This window comes from Prunus avium, chromosome 3 (assembly GCF_965620075.1).
Source record: "Prunus avium chromosome 3, drPruAviu1.hap1.1, whole genome shotgun sequence".
NCBI lineage: Eukaryota > Viridiplantae > Streptophyta > Magnoliopsida > Rosales > Rosaceae > Prunus > Prunus avium.
Genome location: NC_142286.1, coordinates 6,359,514 through 6,384,414, shown reverse-complemented (window position 1 = coordinate 6,384,414; position 24,901 = coordinate 6,359,514). Strand labels below are relative to the sequence as shown.

The 24,901-nt window shown below is 37.4% G+C and overlaps 2 protein-coding genes, 2 non-coding genes and 2 pseudogenes across 5 annotated transcripts; 4 read left to right on the top strand and 2 right to left on the bottom strand.

Annotated features, from left to right (window-relative positions):
- The first annotated feature begins 5,702 nt into the window (after positions 1-5,702).
- LOC110760100 (putative 2-oxoglutarate-dependent dioxygenase AOP1.2) lies at positions 5,703-8,244 on the top strand (annotated as a pseudogene). The gene is made up of 4 exons (XR_015834538.1): positions 5,703-5,744; positions 6,316-6,710; positions 6,906-7,226; positions 7,756-8,244. The product of XR_015834538.1 is annotated as a putative 2-oxoglutarate-dependent dioxygenase AOP1.2 (transcript).
- A 1,340-nt stretch (positions 8,245-9,584) lies between these two features.
- LOC110760104 (putative 2-oxoglutarate-dependent dioxygenase AOP1) lies at positions 9,585-11,118 on the top strand. The gene is made up of 3 exons (XM_021962290.2): positions 9,585-9,994; positions 10,244-10,565; positions 10,652-11,118. Exons 1-3 carry the CDS (start codon positions 9,621-9,623, stop codon positions 10,919-10,921), a joined length of 966 nt encoding a protein of 321 aa, XP_021817982.1. The 5' UTR covers positions 9,585-9,620; the 3' UTR covers positions 10,922-11,118.
- Positions 11,119-11,770: 652 nt separating this feature from the next.
- LOC110760099 (putative 2-oxoglutarate-dependent dioxygenase AOP1.2 pseudogene) lies at positions 11,771-12,569 on the top strand (annotated as a pseudogene).
- A 682-nt stretch (positions 12,570-13,251) lies between these two features.
- TRNAD-GUC (transfer RNA aspartic acid (anticodon GUC)) lies at positions 13,252-13,323 on the bottom strand. Its single transcript has one exon. It is a non-coding gene; the product is annotated as a tRNA-Asp (tRNA).
- Positions 13,324-16,162: 2,839 nt separating this feature from the next.
- LOC110760093 (putative 2-oxoglutarate-dependent dioxygenase AOP1) lies at positions 16,163-17,567 on the top strand. Its single transcript, XM_021962281.2, has 3 exons — positions 16,163-16,578; positions 16,809-17,130; positions 17,242-17,567. Exons 1-3 carry the CDS (start codon positions 16,205-16,207, stop codon positions 17,509-17,511), a joined length of 966 nt encoding a protein of 321 aa, XP_021817973.1. The 5' UTR covers positions 16,163-16,204; the 3' UTR covers positions 17,512-17,567.
- Positions 17,568-17,764: 197 nt separating this feature from the next.
- TRNAD-AUC (transfer RNA aspartic acid (anticodon AUC)) lies at positions 17,765-17,836 on the bottom strand. The gene has a single exon. It is a non-coding gene; the product is annotated as a tRNA-Asp (tRNA).
- Positions 17,837-24,901: the final 7,065 nt, after the last annotated feature.

The window sequence follows — 24,901 nt, the reverse complement described above, 5'->3', positions numbered from 1 at the left end:
AATTCTGGGGGCCTTGTGCGGTGGCGTCGCTTGTACCATGCCAGGGCCACCCCTACCTTGGTCAACATATTAGCCAATTGTTCAGTAGTCTTAACATACAGAACTGTAATAATCTTCTCTTTCAATTTCTCATAAATAAAGTTCTAATAATTTCCACATGTTTCATTCTATCATGTTGAACTCTTAGTAGGAAAACCCAGCACCCCCATAATTTTTTTCAACCATAGAAATTCACAAATACTTTTCACCATAGCTCGATACTCAGCTTCTGAACTAGAGAAAGATAAAACCTTCTAGTTTTTACTCCTCCACATAACCAGATTACCTCCTACAAACGTAAAATAACCAGATGTAGATCTCCTTCTATCCCTCTTTGTTGCCCAATTTGAGTCTGTATATCCCACAACGTCTAAATGCCCATGCTTGGAAAACATCAAACCCTTTCTTGGTGCAGACTTCAAATACCTTAAAATTCATACTACCGCATCCATATGTTGTACACTTGGATTATGCATGAATCTACTTACAACACTTACTGCATATACAATATTAGGTATTGTGTGAGACAAATAAATCAAACAACCAACCAATCTTTGATATAATCCCTTATTAGTCAGAACTTGATCCGGACATTCTTTCAAACCATGATTTTGTTCAATATAGGAGTACCAATGGGCTCACATCTAACACCACCCCCCACCCCCTACTCAAAATTTATCAAGACACCCAACCCCAAAACCCATCTCCCTCCTGTTCCGGAGAATCCAGCCAAACCACCACTGTCACCTTCACATCACCCAAAAAATACCCCCATGGCTCACATAGGCCTCGATTTCTTTCTGGCCATCCTTTACAACGTTCCCAGATTCAACCTTCACCCTAGATTCAGATATGGGTTTCTGTGGAATGACGGAGGAGAGGAAGAGTGGAAGAGAGAGTAATAGACAGGGAGAGAGTGGGTTCACAAGGGGTTGGTGGGATGGTTCGGGAGTCTGTTAGGTTGATGACTGGTGTGGGGGGTTTGGGATGATGGGGCGTGGAGGAGGTTGCGAAGCATATGGGTTGGGTATAACTAGGTTTGTGTCGAGACGGGGAGAGTGAGAGATTGGGAGGGAGAGAAAAAGACCCTGAGAGAGGAAGAGACAGGGGGAGAAAGAACAATACGGAGAGAGAGGGTTCGGGGAAGGGAGGTTGGGGTAGGGATGGCAACGGGCCGGGTAGGGGCCGGGTATGACAATACCATCCCCGCCCCCATCCCCGAACCAATCCCCGTTTAATAGGTTTCGGGGAATCCCCGTTCCCGTCCCCGTCGGGGGACTATCCCCCATACCCGCCCCGAATCCCCAATTTTTTTTGCATAAAAAATATTTGTCATACATTTTAACATTAAGTTTCATATTATATTATCATTCAACACATTCAAATTAACTATAAAGTTCAACTCAACTATTCAAAATCACATCAATATGAAAATCCAGAGAAGATTAGGAAGAATTGGGAGAGAGAGGTTAACTTAAGGTTAAACATAAATATTCTAATTATATATTTATTTATTTAAATATAAACATATATATTTTCGGGTTGGGTTCGGGGATTGGGACGCCAATACCATCCCCTCCCCATACCCGTCGGGGATTTTTCAAGTTCGGGGATCCCCGTACCCGATACCCGTTTGGCCCCGAAATCTTCCCCCATTAGGGTCGGGGACTCGACGGGGACCCGCCCTAGAGGGGATTTTTGCCATCCCTAGGTTGGGGGACTGTTGGGGTGTATGTGGTTGGGTGAAGGGGTGGGGATGATGAGATGGGGTGGGAGTGATGTGTGGGTAATCTCGTTTTTTTTTTTTTGTTACTTTTTAATTTTTTTTTAAATTTTATTCTTGTATTCATATGATTTTGGATTTAATTAAATTTGCATTTTGAATTCTGTTATGAATGAATTTTGATTTTGTTTCTCTTTGAATTTGGATGGGTTTAGTCCAACTATGGGAGTTGGGTTCTTTTATGTGTGTGCATCGATAGATAGAGAGGGAAAGAGACACAGAGGCCCCGTTTGGTTCACGGAATGGATTTGATGGGAAATCATTTCCCATGTCATTTTCCAAGGAATAGGAAATTGTGATTCCTTTCCCATGTTTGGTAATGCCGGGAAAGTAACCCGGAAATATTACTTTATTTCCTTTCCCATGTTTGTTTTGAGTAGGAATGGAAAACTAATTTTGCTTAGTTTCCCAATTTTACCCCTATTAAAAATATTTTATGAATTAAAAAATAAAAGGAATACCAATATTTGTTGGATAAAACTATAATTATAAATTATTAGTAACAACAAATTAGTCACTAAAAGGTGCATTTAATGCTAGCCTTACTTTCCCATGAGAAGGGAAAGTATAACCCAAGGAGGGAAGATGACTTCACTTTCCCCCCTACTTTCCTATGTCCAAGGCAACGATTTTCCATGTCTGACTTACCAAACATGAGAAAGCAATTGATTTCCCATCCCCAAGTTTCCTTTCCTATGAACCAAACGGGGCCAGAGAGAGAAAGAGAGTTGGGATGAAGGGGAATGGTGTGGGGCTGAGGGAGAAGTCGAGGGACAGGGGTGGGTGGTTTTGTTTTATTTTATTTTATTGTTTTAAATATTTGATTTTAAGGTTTTTAAATTATTTAAGAAATCAAGATTTTTTAATAATTAGTTTTTTAGCCCACGTGGCGTCCACATAAAAATTAAAACTAACATATATTTGACACGTAAGCATTTAACGGAAAAACTGACAGATTCACTAACAGAGGGTGTATTTTAAAAGGTAAAGTTAAGGTACTGGTCAAACGGGTCTTTAAAGGTTGTGTATGAGTTTATAATGACCCCTATAGGTTGGGGGGTTTGCTATAGTTAATCCTAAAGTTTTTTAGTGTCACATCCCAGGATCGGCTCCGCTGTAGCACGATATTGTACGCTTTGGGCCCCCCCTCTCTACCCACACGGTTTTGTTTTTGGGAGCTCACGAGCAACTTCCCAGTGGGTCACCCATCCTGGGATTGCTCTAGCCCCCAACTCGCTTAACCTCGGAGTTCCCATGACTCCGAAGCCAGTGAGCTCCCAAAAGGCTTTGTGCTAGATGGATGCGGGCATGTACACATAAGGCACATCAACCCCCTCTCCGTTGGTCAATGTGGGATCTTACAATCCACCCCCCTTAGGGGCCCGACGTCCTCATTAGCACACTCGCACCATACGGCAGAGTGGCTCTGATACCAAATTGTCACATCCCGGATCGGCTCTGCCGTAGCACGATATTGTCCGTTTTGAGCCCCCCTCTCTGCCCTCACAGTTTTGTTTCTGGGAGCTCACGAGCAACTTCCCAGTGGGTCACCCATCCTGGGATTGCTCTAGCCCCCAACTCGCTTAACTTCAGAGTTCCCATGACTCCGAAGCCAGTGAGCTCCCAAAAGGCCTTGTGCTAGATGGAGACGGACATGTACATATAAGGCACATCACCCCCTCTCCGTTGGTCGATGTGGGATGTTACAATCCACCCCCCCTAGGGGCCCGACGTTCTCGTCGGCACACTCGCACCACACGGCAGAGTGGCTCTGATACCAAATTGTCACATCCCAGGATCGGCTCCGCCATAGCACGATATTGTCTGCTTTGGGCCCCCCTCTCTGCCCTCACGGTTTTGTTTTTGGGAGCTCATGAGCAACTTCCCAGTGGGTCACCAATCCTGGGATTGCTCTAGCCCCCAACTCGCTTAACTTTGAAGTTCCCATGACTCCGAAGCCAGTGAGCTCCCAAAAGGCCTCGTGCTAGATGGATGCGGGCATGTACATATAAGGCACATCAACCCCCTCTCCGTTGGTCAATGTGGGATCTTACATTTAGGGACTGGTTGGTTATTGGGTGGGTCTCATAGACATGTCAGCATCTAACATTTGACTAAGCGATCAACTTAACGACATGTTTAAATTTATCAGATTTGAAATCTGAGGCCTATATTGAGAATGACCTTAAACCTTCAAGGGCTCTAATGATATTAGCCCAAAATTCTAAGTGTTTAATAGCTGGCCACCTTGTCTGAGTTTTGGGCCTATCTTTCTCAAGTCTGATAGCTTCTTCTTCATGTTCTTCTCCATGCCTTCTTCAAGGTAAAAACTCTATCATCATTCCCAAGTCACTCACATGTACTTATATTGCGGCTTCCTTAATCTTCTGATCAATTGCTGGGTTGTTTTTGCTCAATCTCATTGAATCTGTTTAATTTTGGTTCTTATGATCCCTAGCTTTTCATTTGGAGCCCCAAAACTTAAACCTGTTGAATTCTCTATTATTTTTAAGGGATATTTGTAGAAATGTCACCTAAACTTATACATCAATTTCAATTTGTCACCTTAAAGAAAAATTTAAGCAAAATGTTACATTAAGTTTTCAAAATTCATGATTTGTCACCTGACTTTAACATCATCCAATTTTCCATCCATTTTTAAGGGTATTTTAGTCTTTTCAAGCAAGAGGGTTTACATAGCTTTATATTTAAATTATATAAAAAAGTGGGTTTACATATTGGAAAGACTAAAATACCTTTCAAAATGGATGGAAAATTGGATGATGTTAGAGTCAGGTGACAAATCATGGATTTTTTAAACTTAAGGTGACATTTTGCTTAAATTTTTCTTTAAGGTGACAAAATTGAAACTGATGTATAAGTCCAGGTGACATTTCTACAAAAATCCCTATTTTTAATTCTTTGCATTCTACATATCTAGGACTAGTAGATGGATGCTTAATTTGAATTATTGTCCACATCTTGACCTAGCATTTTTATGTACTCTAGATTTTCTAGTGTTCAATTACCCTTAGTGAGTAGATCATGATTCATGTGTTCGACTTCACTGATTAGATACAGGGGCGAAGCCAATTAAGGCCTAGGAGGGTCATATGACCCTTATGACCCAATGGTAACAGTGTACATATTACCTTATTTCCACTTTCAAGGCCTAGGAGGGTCATATGACCCTTATGACCCAATGGTAACAGTGTACATATTACCTTATTTCCACTTTCAACATTTAAGTAAATGTCTTTGTCATTTTACTTTTATTTATTTTTATATTACTCCATTTACTTAAGTTTACAATGTAAATAAGGAAGTACCCCCCATTTGGATTCAAATAAAAATACTAGAAAATCAAATTCCCACCAAATCAAAATATGAAAAATCGGTTTTAGTGTAAAATAAGATTTAGGCTAAAAATGATGGCTCATTAAGTCAATATATACTTCATACTAAAATCCCATAAAATCAAGTTTTCTTATTTGATGTGTGAGGAATAAAAGCCGCCAAAAATTATCTTCAGAAAATGATTATTCCAAAAACCCATTTTTCATACTTAGTCAATATTTTTACATAAAACAATTTTTCATGTATGATATGAATGCATGAAGGAACTAAGGTCAATCTAGGTAAAAAGCCTAATCCACTATGATGTTAAACCCTATTTGGTTTATGTTAAAACTTATTGAAAATTAGTTTATGGAGCTATGAACTAGCGTGGTTTATATGATTTAATGTTTACTTTTATTTCTACAAAGACTATAGAAATTGTAAGTATACGTACCAAAAAAAATAATCATTAAATTTTAAGCTAATAACTTTAGCTAGCCCACCCGTTGAAAAATTCTTGATTCCACCCTTGATGAAGCATATGGAAGTGGGTGGTAGAGCAACTGGTTTGACCTTCTACCACGTAAGTGTTTTTATTCATGTTCAGTTTAATTAGCAACATCTTCCAAAATTGTCTTAAAACCCATTAAATATTTTTGGAACAACAACCATCAAAGTTTTCTTATATAATTGAACTTATTCTAAAATATTTATGTAGAAAAACAATGGATACTTAAGATTTTAGGTTATTAATCTATTATCTCATAGTTTTATTCTCATGGCACATCCTTGTATGCATTTTTCTTCTCCTCTAAACCATCCTAGTCCAAGTTTGGTGGTGGTATGGCTTTTCCATTTATCTTGGCTAATAATGTTGACCCTCCTTGAGAGAATTCCTGGCTACGCCACTGATTAGATATGAATATTAATAATTAGAGATGATTGCCACTTTTCGAATTCAATAATGAATAAACAAATTATTAGTGTTAAATCACTAAACAATTTTGGATTAGTATATATGTTGACTTTACCTGCACACAATTACAAGATACCATTTTCCCACTTGTCCATGTAAAACAAGCGCCAGCAACTGAGATTTTATCATTTTATAGCTGAATTTGTGTAAGCTTAGTATGCCCCAATTGTCTCATTAGCTAATAGTGATTTCTGACAGAAAGGGATCAGAGACTCAGGCAAAGGTTCCTGTGGTGGATTTATCAAGTGAAGACTTGAAGCCTGGAACAGAGGCATGGCTCTTGGCGTGCAAACAAGTCAAGTATGCCCTAGAAGAGTATGGCTGCTTTGAAGTTGTTTATCATAAAGTTCCTTTGGAACTTCACAACTCCATTTTTGCTGTGGTTGAAGATCTGTTTGATCTTCCCCTAGAAACTAAAATGCAGAAGATCAGTGATAAGCCTTGCCACAGTTATATTGGCCAACGTTCGTACATTCCACTCTATGAATCCTTGGCGGTGGATAATCCAACAACTCTAGAAGGAGCTCAAGACTTCACAAGAATCATGTGGCCTGCAGGAAATGACCCTTTTTGGTATATATAGTTTGATATTGGTAACTCATTTTAAATTTGTATTTATGTTGAGAAAATGAATGTGGACACACATTTTGGTAAATGGTCCAGTTCACAGTCTAACAACATAACAGTCTAACGGTAAAACAATTCCGCCCCACACAAACACATACATATTGTGCCTAACTTGATGTAACTCTTTGTTGTTTGAATTAGTGAAAGTGCTCATTCCTACTCCAAGCTGGTGGCAGAATTGGATCAAATGGTGACAAGAATGGTGTTTGACATTTATGGCGTGGAGAGGCTTTATGACTCTCACATGGCATCAACCACATACCTGCTTAGATGCACTAAATATAGAACACAGAAATGAATGAGACTAATTTGGGAGCGGCTGCTCACACAGATAAGAATTTTACATCCATTCTTCATGAAAATCAGGTCAATGGTTTGCAGATAAAAACAAAGGATGGTCAGTGGATTGATGTGGATCTTTCACCTTCAACTTTTCTCTTCATGGCCGGCGATCCATTCATGGTACGTCAGTTTCACATTTTATGTAGTTCTAGCTTGGATTGTTATCAGTCCTTCCATAATTTTGAGATAAACTTCAGATATTATTGACTTAAAGGGTTCAAATTTGTGCCAAAAGAATTAGAAGCCCCATTTGGATGGAGTGATTGAAAATATAAATCTAAAGGTTTTAGATGCCATTATAAGGTAAAATTGTAAAATTGCACTACTCTAATTCATGTATGCTAGATTTGAAGTAATAAGGAAATGAAAGAAAAAAACAAATGGATTCCAAATTATCTCGTTATTTCAAATGCATTCAATCTAATGATTTCTAGTTTTTGTTTAGCAAATTTAGCCCTATGGTCAAATCCAAATTCTTTCTTTCAAATGCCTCCATTCAAACGGAGCCGACTTATGAAATGACTCAGTTGTGTTTGTCACAGATGCTGTATAATTGATTTTTTATAAAAATAATAAGCTTCAATTTCAACCCCAATTATATGCCTCAATGACTCTTTTGCTTTTTCTCTTTTTTATTTCTTTGTTCTAGGCATGGAGTAACGACAGAGTACGCTCTTGTGAACACCAAGTCATCATGAAAGAGAACAAAACCAGGTATTCCCTGGCATTCTTCTCCTGGCAAAGTGGGAATTTGAAGGTTGTTGACGCAGTTCTTCTCTCCTTGTGCTGAATAAATAAACAAAATTAAAGTGTAGCTCTTTCTAAGGCAAGTTTGTACTCATGGGTTCTGATGCAGGCAACGAGGCATTAAAGTTTATGGACCATTGGGATCGAAGGCATTAATAAAATGCATGAACGTGTTTTGGCTCTTAATATATTCCATGTATGTGGAATAACTAGATTTATTTGGCTCTTAATAAGTTCCATGTATTTGGAATAGCTAGAGTCGTCATTATTTGAATGGGCTTAATGTATTTGGATTAATGGGGTTATTTAATTTAGATGCTAGTTCAATATATCGGATGAGAGATTAAGTCTTTAAATACTGTATGCTCAAACTTCTCAAAGGAGTTGTTGAAAATTGAAATTGAAATTAAAGAGTATTTTCTCATCTTTTGCTCATAATCTGGGTATTCTTATAATTAACAGGTTTGAGTGTTTTATCTTATCTTTTGTGCCTAGTTCCGGGTATTCTTAGACTAAACAGAGCTTGATGGTTTGTGTTTCGTGTTCCCAAAAACCCTTGCTCGAGCGCTGTTGCATTAGTTGGTATCAAAGCAGGATTCAACGCTCACGATGATGTCAATCAGTGCCCAGATGCAGCAAGAATTGCCCAAAAGAAAAAAAGTTTAATAGTGAATATATACCCATAAAAGAAGGGATGCTACAATCTCAACAGCATCTCCATGACAAACGTCACTTTTGTTTCTTCGTTATTGATCTAACAGAAGTGGCCAAAAAAATTGTACAATATATACGTTGGGGTTGTTGGCCTCAAGCCATGATTTGCAGTAAATTTAATCCCATTTGGAAAAAATGATTCGAGAATCACTCAGGTAATATCTCACTATTAATAGTATAGAGGCACTTTGTGACAAAACCTCTCATCTAATGAGTCCAATATTGAGCTTTCTCTCACACTGTTGGAAATAAATAGTTAAGTTAGAGTCAACTTTGTACCGGTGACATGTATATAAACCATCAATATTCTAGGCATGGTCTTAAATCAGAGAAGATTAAATCTGAATTTGTTTCGTTTTCAATTACAATAGTCCACTTTCATTCATTTAAAAATATATTTCTCTAACATAAAAATGACAACTAAAAAAAATGGAGAGGACCAAACGGGCCCTTAACCTACGCTTAGTTCCTCCTCAAAGGCGTGTATTTGACTTTATCAACATGTTATTTTAAAAAGGGGTTCTTAGATATAGATCTATTTTCTTAATTTTTTTTTTAAAAAAGATATAGATTCATTTTCGTTAGTGCACATTGGATGCATTCCACATCCTTCCTCTTATCAATTGAGGTCAACCCAACCAACTGTGTGGCCATGTAAGCAGACCATGTGGCCACCATGATTTCATATTAAAAAGGCCTAGGCAAATGAAAAAATTAACCTCAATAAGTTTATGTGCAAGCTAATCTCAAAGGCTAACTTTGTTATTTTGGAGAAAATTCTCGCATAAAATTATCATTCTTCGAACCAAAACTCAACGGAAAGGGTTTGATGACATGGATTCAAAACTTTTGTAAATTCAATATTCATCTATTGCAACGTACACATGGAAATTATATTATTAATCTTTCTTTGTCAGCGTGACATATCACATCCCCTTACATTTCAATCGTCTAAATTGTATAAATAGGCCAAATAAGTCGAGAAAGCTCATCTAAAACTCAAGGCAAAACAGCTTCCTTTTCCCTCTCTATCAACCAAACCAGCATATCACAATGGGCTCAGAAACCCCTCTCAGACTTCCCGTCATAGATTTCTCCAACCAAAGCCTAACTCCAGGCACCACAGAGTGGAACACAGTGAGAGCTCAAGTCCACAATGCACTCGAAGAGTATGGTTGCTTCGAGGCATTGTTCACCAAAGTCCCTTCACACATTCGAAAGTCCATATTTCAATCAATTGAAGAGCTTCTCGACCTCCCTTTGCAAACCAAATTAAAAAATGTTTCGAGAAAACCTTACCGTGGCTATGCCGGGCAGTCCCCCGTGATGCCACTATATGAGAGCATGGGGATTGATGGTGCCAACGTCTATGAACAAGTTCAAAGCTTGACAAACACCTTGTGGCCTCAAGGAAACCCAAGCTTCTGGTTCATAACCTTAACTCTTCCTCCTAATTAACAATTTCGTAGTCGTATTGCGTATTAATTTCATAGGGAAAATGTTATGATCTTATAAGACAATCTGACATGTTATTTTACTAGGATGTCTACCATATATAATTCAAATTAGCAATACGCCAAAACAATACATATCAGATTTCTGGTATGAGAATATTAATTAGCGTTAATTTCATAATCTAATATTTGGTGTTCATAACTTTTATATTTTTGTGGCAGCAAAACTATACAATCCTTCACGGAGAAAGTTTCGGAATTGGATCAGATCATCAGGAGGATGATTCTGGAGAGCTTGGGCCTTGAGAAGTACTTGGAGGAACACCTAAACTCGACCGACTACCTTCTTCGAGTGATGAAATATAAGGCGCCTCAAACCAACGAGACTAAGTTAGGGATACCCCCTCACACAGACAAGAACATTGTCACCATTTTGTACCAAAACCAAGTCGATGGGTTAGAAGTGCAAACCAAAGATGGCAAATGGATCAATGTCAAGCCTTCATCAGACTCTTTCATCGCCTTGATCGGCGAGTCACTCCACGTGAGTTGCTTGGCTTCCTTCCGATTCGATTTACATGCACATTAAATCCTTTAGAAATTAACGTTCATATTATGGTAATGTTGTAGGCATGGACAAATGGTAGGCTGCATCCTCCCATTCATAGGGTTATGATGAATGGAAATGAGGCTAGGTACTCAACTGGATTGTTCTCCGCCCCTAAGGAAGGGTACATAATAAAAGCCCCAGACGAGGTTGTGGATGAAGAGCACCCTTTGCTTTTTAAGCCCTATGAACATGCTCAATTTATTGCGTTCTGTAATTCAGAGGCTGGCCAGAGAGGTCCCTCTGCTTTGAAGACTTACTGTGGTGTCCAAGACTTGACCTTGTCTACTTAGGTTGGCAAATTACAATTTCAATAAATCTCTCTTTGTATAATAAGTGGCAAAATTGTAATAATGCATCTATTGTATTATGTTATCTATATGGTTGACTATCAACTCTCCTCTTACCATTTTCTTTGTGGCCACTGGCCACTCTGTCTTCTCCTTAATGTTTAAATACTCCATGTGCTTTGCAATTCCTCTTACCATTTTCTTTGTGTCATGTATATGGACCATCAATATTCTAGGCATATGGTCCTAATCAGAGTAGATTATATCTGAATATGTTTCCATTCAGTTCCAGTATTTATATTGTCCACGCTCATTCATTAATAGCTCTAACATTTAACAATGTATATCTCTAACATAAAAATGACAACTAAGTCAACGGTATAGCCCAGTGAAAAAGAGTCTTTGCTTGTCGACTGGAGGTCTCAGGTTCGAACCCTCATAACACTTTGGTAGTGTGTATGTGAGAGAAATCTCCCTCCCCCTCTAGTTTAGACTATCACTTGTACTAAAAAAAAATTAACAACTAAAAATAAAAAACAGAGAGATTACCAAGCGGGCTCTTAGCCTACGCTTGGTTCCTCCCTTTACTCAAAGGCATGAATCTTTTTGCAGTTGTTTGCAGCATTATGTTGTTTTAAAAAAGTGATGATTGTGGTTCTTCCATCTTGAATTTTTATTATTAATATTTAGCTAATAATATTATTAATATTTGTTTGTCAGCGTGACATATCACATTTCCCCTACATTTAATCGTCTAAATCAATTATATAAATAGGCCTAGTCAACTCTCCAAAACTCAACTCAAAGGAGCTTCCTCTTTCCATTTCTATCAACCAAAACCAGCATATCACTATGGGCTCATCAGAAACCCCTCTCAAGCTTCCCATCACAGATTTTTCTAAGCAAGCCCTCACTCTAGGCTCCAAAATAGTGAGAACCCAAGTCCACAACTACAATGCACTGGAAGAGTATGGTTGCTTCGAGGCTTTGTTTTACAAAGTCCCTCAACACATTCGAAAGTCCATATTTCAACCAATGGAAGAACTTTTCAACCTCCCTTTACAAACCAAATTGCAGAATGTTTCCAAAAAAACCCTACCTTGGCTATGTTGGGCACCCCATGGTGGCACTATATTGATGTCAACGTCTATGAACAAGTTCAAAGCTTGATACCCAAGCTTCTGGTTCATAAACCCTTAATTCAAATTAACAACATCTATGAACAAGTTCAAAGGTTTATAACTTTTATATTTTTGTGGCGGCAAAACTGTACAATCCTTCTCATAGCAAGTTTCGGAGTTGGATCAGATCATCAGGAGGATGATTCTGGAGATCTTGGGGCTTGAAAAGTACTTCGAGGAACACCTAGAATCTACCAAACCTTCTACGAATGATCAAATATAAGGGGCCTCAAACCAACGAGACTAAGTTAAGACTACCCGCTCACACAGATAAGAACATTGTCACCATTTTGTACCAAAACCAAGTTGACGGGTTAGAAGTACAAACCAAAGATGGCAAATGGATCAATGTGAAGCCTTCACCGGACTATTTCATTGCCATGATCGGAGACCTACTCTACGTGAGTTGTTTTACCTCCTCCGAGTTCCATTTACATGCAGGGTGGGATTTGAACCCTGATGATCCTTGAACTTATACCGAAATTTTATTTTGGTCATCCAACTCTTTTTTGAGTTGTGTTGGTCCTCCAACTTTCGCACATGTTCAATTTAGTATTTCTGTAACATTTCGTTGTTCAGAGAAAAATTGTATCCAAATTGACGGTTTTACCCTTACAAAAATTGTATCCACGTTCAAAGCTTGATTTCTTGTCTTACTTCTGTAATTCAGATGCTGGCAAGAGAGCTCCCTCTGCTTTGAAGGCTTACTGTGGTCCATGACCTGGCCTTGTCTACTTAGCTTGGCACATTACAATTTCAATAAATCTCTTTCTTTCTTTATATGATAATGTGGCAATATTGTAATAATGTATGATGTTATATATGGTTCATTTATCTGTACTTTTATATGAACCCCCAGCCCGCCCCCATTTTTTTTTGGTTAAATACTATGAGGTGTCCCCACACCCGAATAGTGGGATTAATTCCCAATTGGGATTCGGCTTGCCCTAATCACAAAGTGCTTTCGAACCCCTGCCAGTTAGGCACCAGGCAGTCCGCTAGCTAAAAGTGGCAGTTTGCCAAATTCACATATTTTGTTTTCTAATATACACACGGTGTTTCCTTTTTATCCATTTTTTATAATTAACGAGGTTGTCGGCAAAAGAGTAAAATTTTCGAAACTAAACAAGCCAAAAATAATAATAAAAGGTGCGCCGTTGCCGGGGATCGAACCCGGGTCATCCGCGTGACAGGCGGAAATACTTACCACTATACTACAACGACTTTTGTTCTCAAGTCATCATACGTAGAGACTTTCTCCGACAACAACCGGGTACTAGTCATGATGTTTTGGACTGGTTGATCATCTTAACAAGAATGGCCGCTTTTTCTTTTCTTCTTTTTTTTTTTTTTTTTTTGTTAGAACTTAGAAGTATGATCTACAAGTTATATATAAATTTTCTTTAACATGAGCAATGATATAATTCATTAAATATCATCACCTCCTAAAGTATATATATGATTCTATGCTATTTGGCAAAATCACTAGGAAGCAAAACTGTGTTGTTGATCAATTTAATCACTTTGTCGATCCATTAATTTTCAGTGTCCAAATATTTGAACTTAAATTTATTTGTTAATTTTGCGTGTTGTGTTGTGTGTCATCCGTTTACCCCCGTTCTAGAACGGTAAAGTATAATAAATATTACCAAACAATCATAAAGAAATAATACGATAAAACTATTTCAAACACATTGCATAGAAAATGCCCAAAAATATTTCCCAAAATTCACACATAAGAAGAATGAGTAGTAGACTGAAAGATGTTTAAAAAAAGAAAAAAGAACCAAAGTAACGTTTTTTTGTGAATGAACACTGACTCACCCTCTTGTAGTTTAAATTACCGCTTATATTCAAGAACTCACCCCATCAGGCTTGATCTGACATTCTTCGGTGTAGTTTGCGGGGTCTAATTGTCGGCCTTATGGAAGATGATGCACACCTTGAGTTGAGTACATATCGGCCCATAGCTGCAAAAGATAGCAGAGCTGGTCCAAGGATACTTGGGCTCGGCCTCAAATTTCTAAAATTACTTCCCTAGGATGGGCTTGTGGCCCCAGTAGGCCAGCCATGGCTTCTTCTTTTTCTTTTTCTTTTTCCTCGTGAAATACAGTGATTACAGAGTTTCAATCCTGCTTGTCAAGCAGGGAAACGAGGAGGGCCACAGTCACTGTGGTAACCCCGCATTGGCATCTATGACTGTTTTTACATAAATGTATATATGATTTTTTTTTCTTTAGATTTTAATACTTTTTATTTTTTATTTTTAGTACAAGCAATAGTCTAAACTATAAGGGAGATGGGACTTCTCTCACACACACACACACAACTATGATGCCGTAGGGATTCGAACCGGAGACTTCTAATTTGCAAATCAATGCCCATTGCCACTAGACTAGACCTCGTTAACTAAAAAATTAAATTTTACTAAAACGAATTGGATATAAAAAGGTAACTCATTGTACAAATTTAAATTAGTGATTTTGTATTTGCCAAGCATCATCTCTTCTGATAATTGCCTTCCCCAGCTGTTTCATGCACGCATGCAACTTGAGATTTTTTGCTGTAGACCTGCCGATTTGTAGTGATGTATGTATGGACCATCAATATTCTGAATTTGTTTCATTTTCAATTCCAGTATATATTGTTATATGATTAGTACGCCTAGCATTTAACAATGCCTAACTTCATTCTTTTTTAGTTATTATATACTGCCTCAAATATTGAATATGGTGACAACTTATCTGTGACGAAAATAATAATAATTAACACGCAAATAGACAAACAATAATTAAATGAGGACCACAAAATGAAATGTTTTGAAAATACTAAAAATATGCATATAATTAATACATATTCTTGTTAGATATCGTATGTTACCTTTAGAAATTGAGGACCACACTTTTCAGTGACATTTTACCTAATCACACTTTTGATTGTCTATAATATATATTATTGTAAATAATCATGCAAATTGAAAATCATTAAAGCATCTAATTCGGATCAACAAAATAGACGAACACATTGCTTCAATTAAAGACTATAACAACAATGATTTAATTGAGTGGTCAAATGGTTTCGGATCTAATTGATTTCTTTTTGCAGAGATAATCTTTGAGGGAATATCTAAAAATTAGATTGTTCGAATTAGTGAAATACAATGCATAGTGGGGCATACTAGGGTGTCCCTCAAATAAACTTATTCGAGGAATCCTTCAACTAAAACTCTCTGTTATATATCTGTATATAATGAAAGAAAAAAACTTAGCTATCACAGATGTATATTTTCCTTGTGAATGAAATATAGAGAATGAGTGTACGTGCCAATTTCATGTAAGTTTTTCTTATATACCTGACATATATCATATTTGTATTGAAATTTCAAAAAATAAAAGTGGAGACTTATTATTGTGACTCTTTAGGTAGGCTTACTTGAAAAAAAATTCATATTTGTCACTTCTACTTATTTAGTTTCAAAAGTCAATTTCAACCTAAATTTAAACTACGAAAGACATGAGACTAGTCTAAAGGAAGTTGAGGTTCCACCCCAAAACCAATTGGCAATGGGGGAAAGTAGCCCAACACCTTCACATTCTCACATAATCCACATACAAAATTGGCTTTTAAAACGAGTAATTATTCAGTGTAGTTGTTACACAATCATCTTTTATTTACCCTTCTTTTTTTTTTTTTGCCAAACCTTTCTTCATCCCACCATTTCTTCCATATATTCTCTCTTTATCTCTAACATTAAAACGCTAAATACAAATAAAATTGAAGAGGTTACCTAGCGGGCCCTTAGCTTGCGCTTAATTCTTTCTCTTTTTTTAGCAGCTGTCAATGTCATTTTGTAACATTATCTTGTTTTAAAAAAGTGATGACTGTACGGTGCCTCCTTCCAAATACTTCTTAAATATTTCTTTGAACTCCCATCAAATATACCCTTATAATCTTTGTTTGTCAGCGTGACATATCACATCCCCTTACATTCAATCGTCTAAATTGTATAAATAGGCCAATTAAGTCGAGACTTGAAAGCTCATCTAAAACTCAAGGCAAAACAGCATCCTTTTTCCCTCTCTATCAACCAAAGCAGCATATCTCAATGGGATCAGAAACACCTCTCAGACTTCCCATCATAGATTTCTCCAACCAAAGCCTAACTCCAGGCACCACAGAGTGGAACACAGTGAGAGCCCAAGTCCACAATGCACTCGAAGAGTATGGTTGCTTCGAGGCATTGTTTAACAAAGTCCCTTCACACATTCGAAAGTCCATATTTCAATCAATTGAAGAGCTTTTCGACCTCCCTTTGCAAACCAAATTGCAAAACGTTTCCAAGAAACCCTACCATGGCTATGTTGGGCAGTATCCCATGGTGCCACTCTACGAGAGCATGGGGGTTGATGATGCCAACGTCTATGAACAAGTTCAAAGCTTGACAAACACCTTGTGGCCTCAAGGAAACCCAAGCTTTTGGTTCATAACATTAATTCTTTCTCCTCATTTATCTTATCAGACAGTCTGACATGTTATGTTACTAGAATGTTAATTTGAATCATTGATCACATATATTTTATTATGTGATTCTGATTATCAATCTAACAACACATATAACATATCAAATGTCTGGTAAGAGAACATTACCATTAATTTCATTATCAAATATTTGGAGCTAATTTTTTTTTTTTTTATAATTTTGGTGGCAGCAAAACTATACAATCCTTCTCGGAGCAAGTTTCAGAGTTGGATCAAATCATCAGGAGGATGATTCTGGAGAGCTTGGGGCTTGAGAAGTACTTGGAGGAACACCTAGAATCAACCAACTACCTTCTTCGAGTGATGAAATATAAGGGACCTCAAACCAACGAGACTAAGTTGGGGCTAAATGCTCACACAGACAAGAACATTGTCACCATTTTGTACCAAAACCAAGTTGATGGGTTAGAAGTACAAACCAAAGATGGCAAATGGATCAATGTCAAGCCTTCACCGGACTCTTTCATTGCCATGATCGGCGATTCCCTCTACGTAAGTTGCTTCACTTCCTCCCAATTCAATTTACATGCACATTAATTCCTCTAGAAATTAGTAAGTTTGAAGAAGACAAAAAATAATGTTGATATTGTGCTGGTTCTGTAGGCATGGACAAATGGGAGGCTGCATTCTCCATATCATAGGGTTATGATGAGTGGAAATGAGGCTAGGTACTCAACTGGATTGTTCTCTATCCCTAAGGAAGGCTACATAATAAAAGCTCCAGAGGAGGTTGTGGATGAAGATCACCCTTTGCTTTTTAAGCCCTTTGATCATGTTCAATTTCTCGGGTTCTATTATTCAGAGGCTGGGCAGAGAGCTCACTCTGCTTTGAAGACTTATTGTGGTGTCCAAGACTTTGCCTTTTCTAATTAGCAAATTGCAATTTCAATCAATCTCTTTCTTTGTGTAATATAATAAGTGGCAATATGTGTTCTCAAAAAAAAAAAAAAAAAAAAGTGGCAGTATGTAATAATGTATATCTATTGTATTATAATTTTATATATGGTTGATCTATCTGATATATCTGTACTGTTGGCTTTTAGCACAATTTTGTTTTTCCACAATCTATATTTTTAAAAATAGTAAGAAATATATTCCCAAATAATAATAATAATAACAAAAAAGACGCCGTTGCCGGGGATCGAACCCGGGTCGTCCGCGTGATAGGCGGAAATACTTACCGCTATACTACAACGACTTTGTTGGCAAGGGGTTTTACACGTGGTGGTTTAGTATGAAGTATGAAGCCTGCTACTTGTTTCGATATTCCTCCAAGCTCCAGTTAATTATTGGAAAGATATCTTTTGGACTGGTTAATCATAAGAATGGTCGCATCTGTTTCTTGAAAGTATGATCTAAAAGATACTTGTAGATCAATTTATAAAAAACATCAAGCAAAACATAGAGAAAACACTTACTAATAAGCGTATTTCACAAAGATAACATGTCACTATCGTTTGTTATGAATGAACATTGACCCGGCCAATAAGGCTCGATCCAAGTGTAATTTTTCATATACGTTATATATATATATATATATATATATATATATATATATATTTATCTCGACATTTTGCAGTAAAATGGTGAGATAAGTTTGGAATCGACAGAATTATTTATCAAGTTAATACAGAGTTTCCGCCCTTCCAGGCGCCAGTCAAAGTTACTTCTCCCAGTAGTTCCCACTCTTCCATCCCAATCGAAGGAAGATCCAAATCAAAGTTAAAAGAATTAGCTAATCAAATCTTGCAGCAAATTACCCATATGAATGATGATGATGATGATGATGATGCCAGTCCCAAATCTCAGTCATCCTCCAGTCAAAAGCCCAGTCAATCTTTCAGTCAAAGAGATTCTACACCAAAGTTCATATGGGCAGACTATCCAGACAGTCAAGACCCATATGATTTAAATGAAGATTAGTCTTCCAGCTAAAGCGGTCGAAAGCAGAATTAAAGCAGTTTTACCAGAGTAAAAGCAAATTCCCCAGAGTTAAAGCAGATTCCCCGACAAGTAAAAGCAGAGTTAAAGCAGTTTCCCCAGAGTAAAAGCAAATGTAAAAACATTTTCATGATTCCGTTTTGGAATCTTTTGCTTTTAGAATTCTATAAGTAAACCCCTCAAGTCATTTGTATTCCTCAAGTTGTAATTTTCTTTCAGTTATCTCAGTTCTCTCATACTACTAAACCTGAGAAAACACTTGTAAGATTTGAGTGCTGAGTGCCTTCAATAATAATCTTTCAAGGATTTCTGTAAGTTTTACAACTTCACTATTTTGAGTTAAGCATTATTTTCTTGAGTTATCATAGTCCTTCACATTCTAATTTCAAGATTAATTACATTTTTATTCATGCTATTTATGAATTAAGAATTATATGCATTTACACTTTAGCCAAATTTTATTTTGAACTCTTTAATTTTTATTATCATGTCTTCTGCCATCTCTGTTCTCCAGTCTCTTTTTCCTGGCTTTAGACCCTTCATATATATATATATATATATATATATAGGGTGGATCCATGGCACTATATTTTTTACACAAGTTTTGACACAATTTTTGGGCCATTAGATTACTCTATTTTCAATGATTGAGATTAAACCTGACATGGGAAGTAATTTTAATTTCTTAATTAGAGAATCATTAATTTTATCTTCTCTCTCATAAAAATAAAAGAAACGATTTTCTCTCTCCTCCCTTCTTCTTGTTAATCTCTCTTCTTTCTCGCACACATCTCTCTCTCTTTCATGAACCAGAAAAAACATGTTGGAATTTTAAAAGGTTTTAAAAATTTAATTGTTTTATTTATTTATTTATTTTTGCTATTTTATTTTATTTATTGTGGGGGTTATAAATATTTAATATTCAGGTTTTATTTATGGTTGGTGAATGCCTTCATTTTGTGGTTGGTGAACTTTTCTGGTTGGTGAAGGTTACATGTTATTGGATGCCTATAAAAGGCCACTCCTCCTTCACATTTGAAACACACACAATACACCATCAGAATATCACATACCACAATCACCACCATAAACTAATTCTCTCTTTTTCTACTTTTATATATATTCTCTACTTTATATTATTATTTTGGCAATGGTTCTGTGACTTGGATACCCATATCCATCTATGAACGTGCTCATAATGGATCTTGAGTTTGTGTACAAGGGGTCGTATCTTGGAGTCTTGTAGACCATCAGTACCTTCACGTAGGAAGGCTACAAGGGCTTTAGGACAGCGTCTTTGACGTGCTTCACCGTACTAAACCCATCTTCTTATTTATTATTTATTTTCCTTTTACTTACCTATTATTTTGTTTTCTTCAATTTCATTATACCTTAAAAGCTTTCCAATTTATTTATATGTTATTTATAATATAATGTTTATGTATTTGGCTTTACGGAAAAAGATCGGTCTCTTTTTCTCTCTCTATCTGCAACAAGAGTCTCCTCCCTCCCTCTCTTTCATGAAACCAGAAAAGACCTCCGTCTCTTTTCGAGGGTTTGATTTAGGAATTTAAATATTCTCATATCTGAAAATTTGTACTATTATTGTTTTTTTTTTTTCATTAAGAACTTTTATCGTTTTAATAGAGAGAGAATACAAAGTGAAAATTTGATGCCACAACACTTGTTGATTATCTTCTAAAGAAGGCAAGTTCTATTGATCAACCTTCACTTTTACCAATTAGATGAGCTTAGAACTTCTTTAATTTGAATCACCATTCATGATTAAGAATGATGTTCTTAAAGGAAATTGTGATTCTCATTAATTAATTGAGAAGAGATTACAGAAGAGTATTTAACACCTGTCTACTCTATACAATAGATAAAGCTACCTGTGCAAGCTGTTACAACAGCTCTAACTAATTACTTACAAGAGTAACTGTTAGACAGCATCCCTGATTTATAGCTAATTGATGTATATACTATTTATATCTCTCCAGTCAACTATATTAATTGTCAATCCCTATAGACTAGGAATTCCTTTATATATTTCCTATTGTAATGTTAGCTTGCTATACATATATTTTCCTCCAACAGTGAGAAGAATAACAATTCAGATTTCACAAACTTACATGGTATCAGAGCAAATTCTTTCCTAGGGTTTTGGGTCTCTATTTTCTCCCTTATCTTCTCTCGGAACAGCGCCATTCTTCTTTCTTCTTCTCAAGCCTGTCGCACAACACCTAAAAGGCCTCGCTCCATCGCGGCCCAACCATTCCAGATTTGTCGCATCAGATTCCAACCACCACAATAATTCAGATTTCACAAACTTACATGGTATCAGAGCAAATTCTTTCCTAGGGTTTTGGGTCTCTATTTTCTCCCTTCTCTTCTCTGGGAGCAACACCATTCTTCTTTCTTCTTCTCAAGCCTATCGCACAACACCTAAAATGCCTCGCTCCATCGCTGCCCAACCATTCCAGATTTGTCGCATCAGATTCCAACCACCACAATAATTCAAATTTCACAAACTTACATGGTATCAAAGCAAATTCTTTCCTAGGGTTTTGGGTATCTATTTTCTCCCTTCTCTTCTCTGGGAACATCGCTATTCTTCTTTCTTCTTCTCAAGCCTGTCACACAACACCTAAAAGGCCTCGCACCATCGCTGCCCAACCATTCCATATTTGTCGCATCATATTCAAACCACCACAATCACAGTACCCCCCTTCCTCTGTCTCTAAGATGAGTTCTTCCGCTACTGCCTCAACCGTTGCTGCCATGGCCACTTATTCTCTCCCCAACATCACCCACCTTGTGACGGTGAAGCTTAATGATGATAACTATCTTTTGTGGTATCTTCAGGTTGAAGCCTTCCTTATTGGACAAGATTTATTCAAATATGTTGATGGCACTCATCTATGTCCAGCCACCTCTTCTCCCGATTATAATCATTGGGTTCGCACAAACAAGACTCTTGTCAGTACACTATCTCCTACTTTGTCATAACCCATTCTTGCTTCTATAGTTGGCTACAAAACCTCTGCCTCCATGTGGTCTCTTATCTCCAAATACTTCACTCAGAAGTCAACTGCCAACTCCTCTCCTCTTCGACGTCTTCTTAATGAGATTTCTCGTGGGACTAGATCTGTCTCAGATTATCTTTTGGAGGCCAAATCGATTTCTGACCAGCTAGCTTCCATAGGATAACTAATCTCTAATACAGACTTGGTTAATGTCGTTCTCCGAGGCCTTGGTGATGAGTACGAAATGTTGGTGACAGCTCTTGAGAGCCTAGATAGTCTTCCTGATTTCAGTGCTCTACGATCTCATCTTCTGACTCAAGAGTCTCGTCATTGTTGCGTAGATACAGCTGCACCAAAATGGATTCAGCTGCATCCTCAACTTGTGATACTCGCAAGTGCACGAGCCGTTCGGTAGTATAGCGTATGTAAGTGCGAGGTCGATCCCACGAGGATTGGTGATTGAATGATTCAATTCATTTTCCCTACACAAAACAGAAATGAAAAAGAAGGGAAATAAATAAAACAAGGAAGAAAGAAAATAACTAACTCAAGCAGATAAGTTCCTAAGTTCAATTAGATTAACGGATTGATTCTAGCTAATGTATGATTAAGCCATGGTGTGTGGTCATAACCTTGTGTTCCTAATTCCCTAATTTGATCATTTGTTGTCTAACCTAAAATTAAGCATTAGGAACCCATTAAGCATAGAAGAACAATTTAAACAACCAAGCATGTATCTAATCCCTGTTGTCGAATGTCCATACATACTCTTCCTATTCATAGTTCAATTCGAATTAAAGCATGGTGTATACTCTTAATTCAAACCAAGATAGCTAACATGCAAGCCTTAATGGTGATCAATCATTCAAACTAGCATATTAACTTATAAGCATAATGAATAAGAACATGAACCATAATTGAAACTTGGAAACTAATCAAACTTGAGACTAAAGAAAAGAATTTACATAATGAAAAGTAAAGTGGAACTAAGAAAAACTTAAGGAAAATTTCAACACAAAAGATTTCATTACAACAATTGAAAACTAGAAAGAGAAACTAAGAGAATTTGAGGGAGAGAAGGGAAGGGAGCTCTAGAGAAGTGTTTGAGAGCTCCCCCCCCTTGGGGTGTTATTACAAGCTTAGAGAACTTCCCTATTTATAGGCCTAGGGGAAGTGAAAATCAGAATTCAATAAGACTAATGCATACAACACTTGAATTATAAAATCTGAAATGGTTGATGCACTTGTATTAGAAAATCTGAAATGGGTGATGCACTTGTATTAGAAAATCTTGAATTGGTTGATGCACTTCACCACTAAATCCCACCAGCAGCCCTAGCTCATCTTCATGTCACCATGACCAAGCTTCCAACCAGAAATGATAGCTCATACCTAGCTCACCATGACCAAGCATCCAACCAGCACATGCTGAGGTCAGCATGACCAGCAACTTCAAGGGCTTACAACTTGGGCTTCTCTTAATCAAATTAGGACTTTAAGCACTCTAAATTGAAGTTCAGAATGTCTTCTTTCCAGCCATATGTTATTTGGGCCAATCCAAGGTCGGAGGAAGAAGTTAAGGCCGAAACAAATTGCTAACTCATTTTCCGCGCTGATAAGATCCATCCTGAGCATGGTTCTGTGTTTGCTAGGTAACGGACTCCAGATTTATCCAATGGGGCTGAATTTTGGATATGTTATAGTACACACCAATTGGAGCAACTTTCATGAAGAATGTGGCCTCATCCGAGCTATGTAGGTTGCTGAAACAAAGCTTGCAATATGACCTACGGAACTGGACTGGCAGGGGGCTGTAGCCATAATGAATTTGTCTTTAAGCTCTTCATCAATTCATCCAAATTAGGCCTTAACATGCTTGAATTGCATGAATTATGTTCTCCAAAGCCATCATTGTTACCTAAAGCTCAATTAACTGAAAGATAAACACAAAAAGGATTAAAAGCACAAGTTTAACTCAAAAACATAACCAAATCATAAGCTAGAAGGGTAAGAAATAATATACAATTATGAACCGATCAGTCATCAACCTACCATTTCCTCTCAGCCAGTTGCCTTGCTTGCCTCCTAGGGTGCTTCCCGGCCTTCCTTCTCAAATTCTAGTTCACGAAACAATAACAGGCACAGTAATTGGAACCACAGGAATAATGGTCGTCGAAACAACTCTGGTTCTTGTTCCTCGGCTCCTGGTGTTTTGGGTACAGCACCTACTGCCTCTTGTTAGCTCTGCCATGGCTCCAGTCATTTTGCTCCAACATGTCCTATGCTCTCTCAGTTTGCCCGTCCACATGTACCCAACTCCTTGCACACTACATTCGCTGGATTACAGATTGCAGGACAGTCGTAGACCACTCCTTCACCTGCTCCCACTTATACCACTCCTTCTCTGCATGACCTTTCTTGGTATCCTGACACAGGTGCAAGCACACATATGATTGGGAATCCAAGCCTTCTCCAATAACGCCTCCTATACAATGGTCATGATACAGTTCACCTTGGCAATGGAGATCAGATGCCTATTTCCTATACGATTTCAGAGTGATGGTGGCAAAGAATATGATAATGAGGCATTTCAAGCACTCTGCTCCTCTTATGGAATTCATCATCGCTTTTCTTACACCCATACTCCTCAACAGAATGGCCTTGCTGAACGCAAGCACCGTCACATTGCTGACATGTCTCGAACTCTTCTTCTCTTGAGTCAGGTTCCTACTTGTCCATTTTTTGATCAAGTAACCATAGGATGACGATTAAGAGAAGAAGGAACTACAAATTCCTTATAAGGGAGAGAAGGAAGGATTGGTTCCTGAGAGGAATTAACAAATTTAGAAGAAGGGGAAATGGAACTAGGAGATTGGGAAGAGGAAGGAGAAGTATGAGAAATAGAGAAAGAAAAAGTAAGGGAAATAGGAACTGAAGAAACAGAGATAAGAGAAGATGAAACAGGGGGAGCTTGGGTTGCAAAAGGAAAATATGTTTCATTAAAAAGAACATGCCTTGAAATAAAAAGCTTTGCAGTAAAAATATGCAGACATCTATAACCGGAATGATTTAAGCTATATCCAAGAAAGACATAAGGCTTGCTTTTAGGATCTAACTTTGAGGAACTATATGGTTGTAACTAAGGAAAACAGAGACAGCCAAACACCTTCGAAGTATTATAATTTGGAGTATGTTTAAACAACAATTCCCAAGGAGACTGTGCAGAAGAAGTAAAGGCGAACCAATTGATGAGATACAAGGCAGTTTGAAAAGCATCCACTGAAAAGCGATGTGGA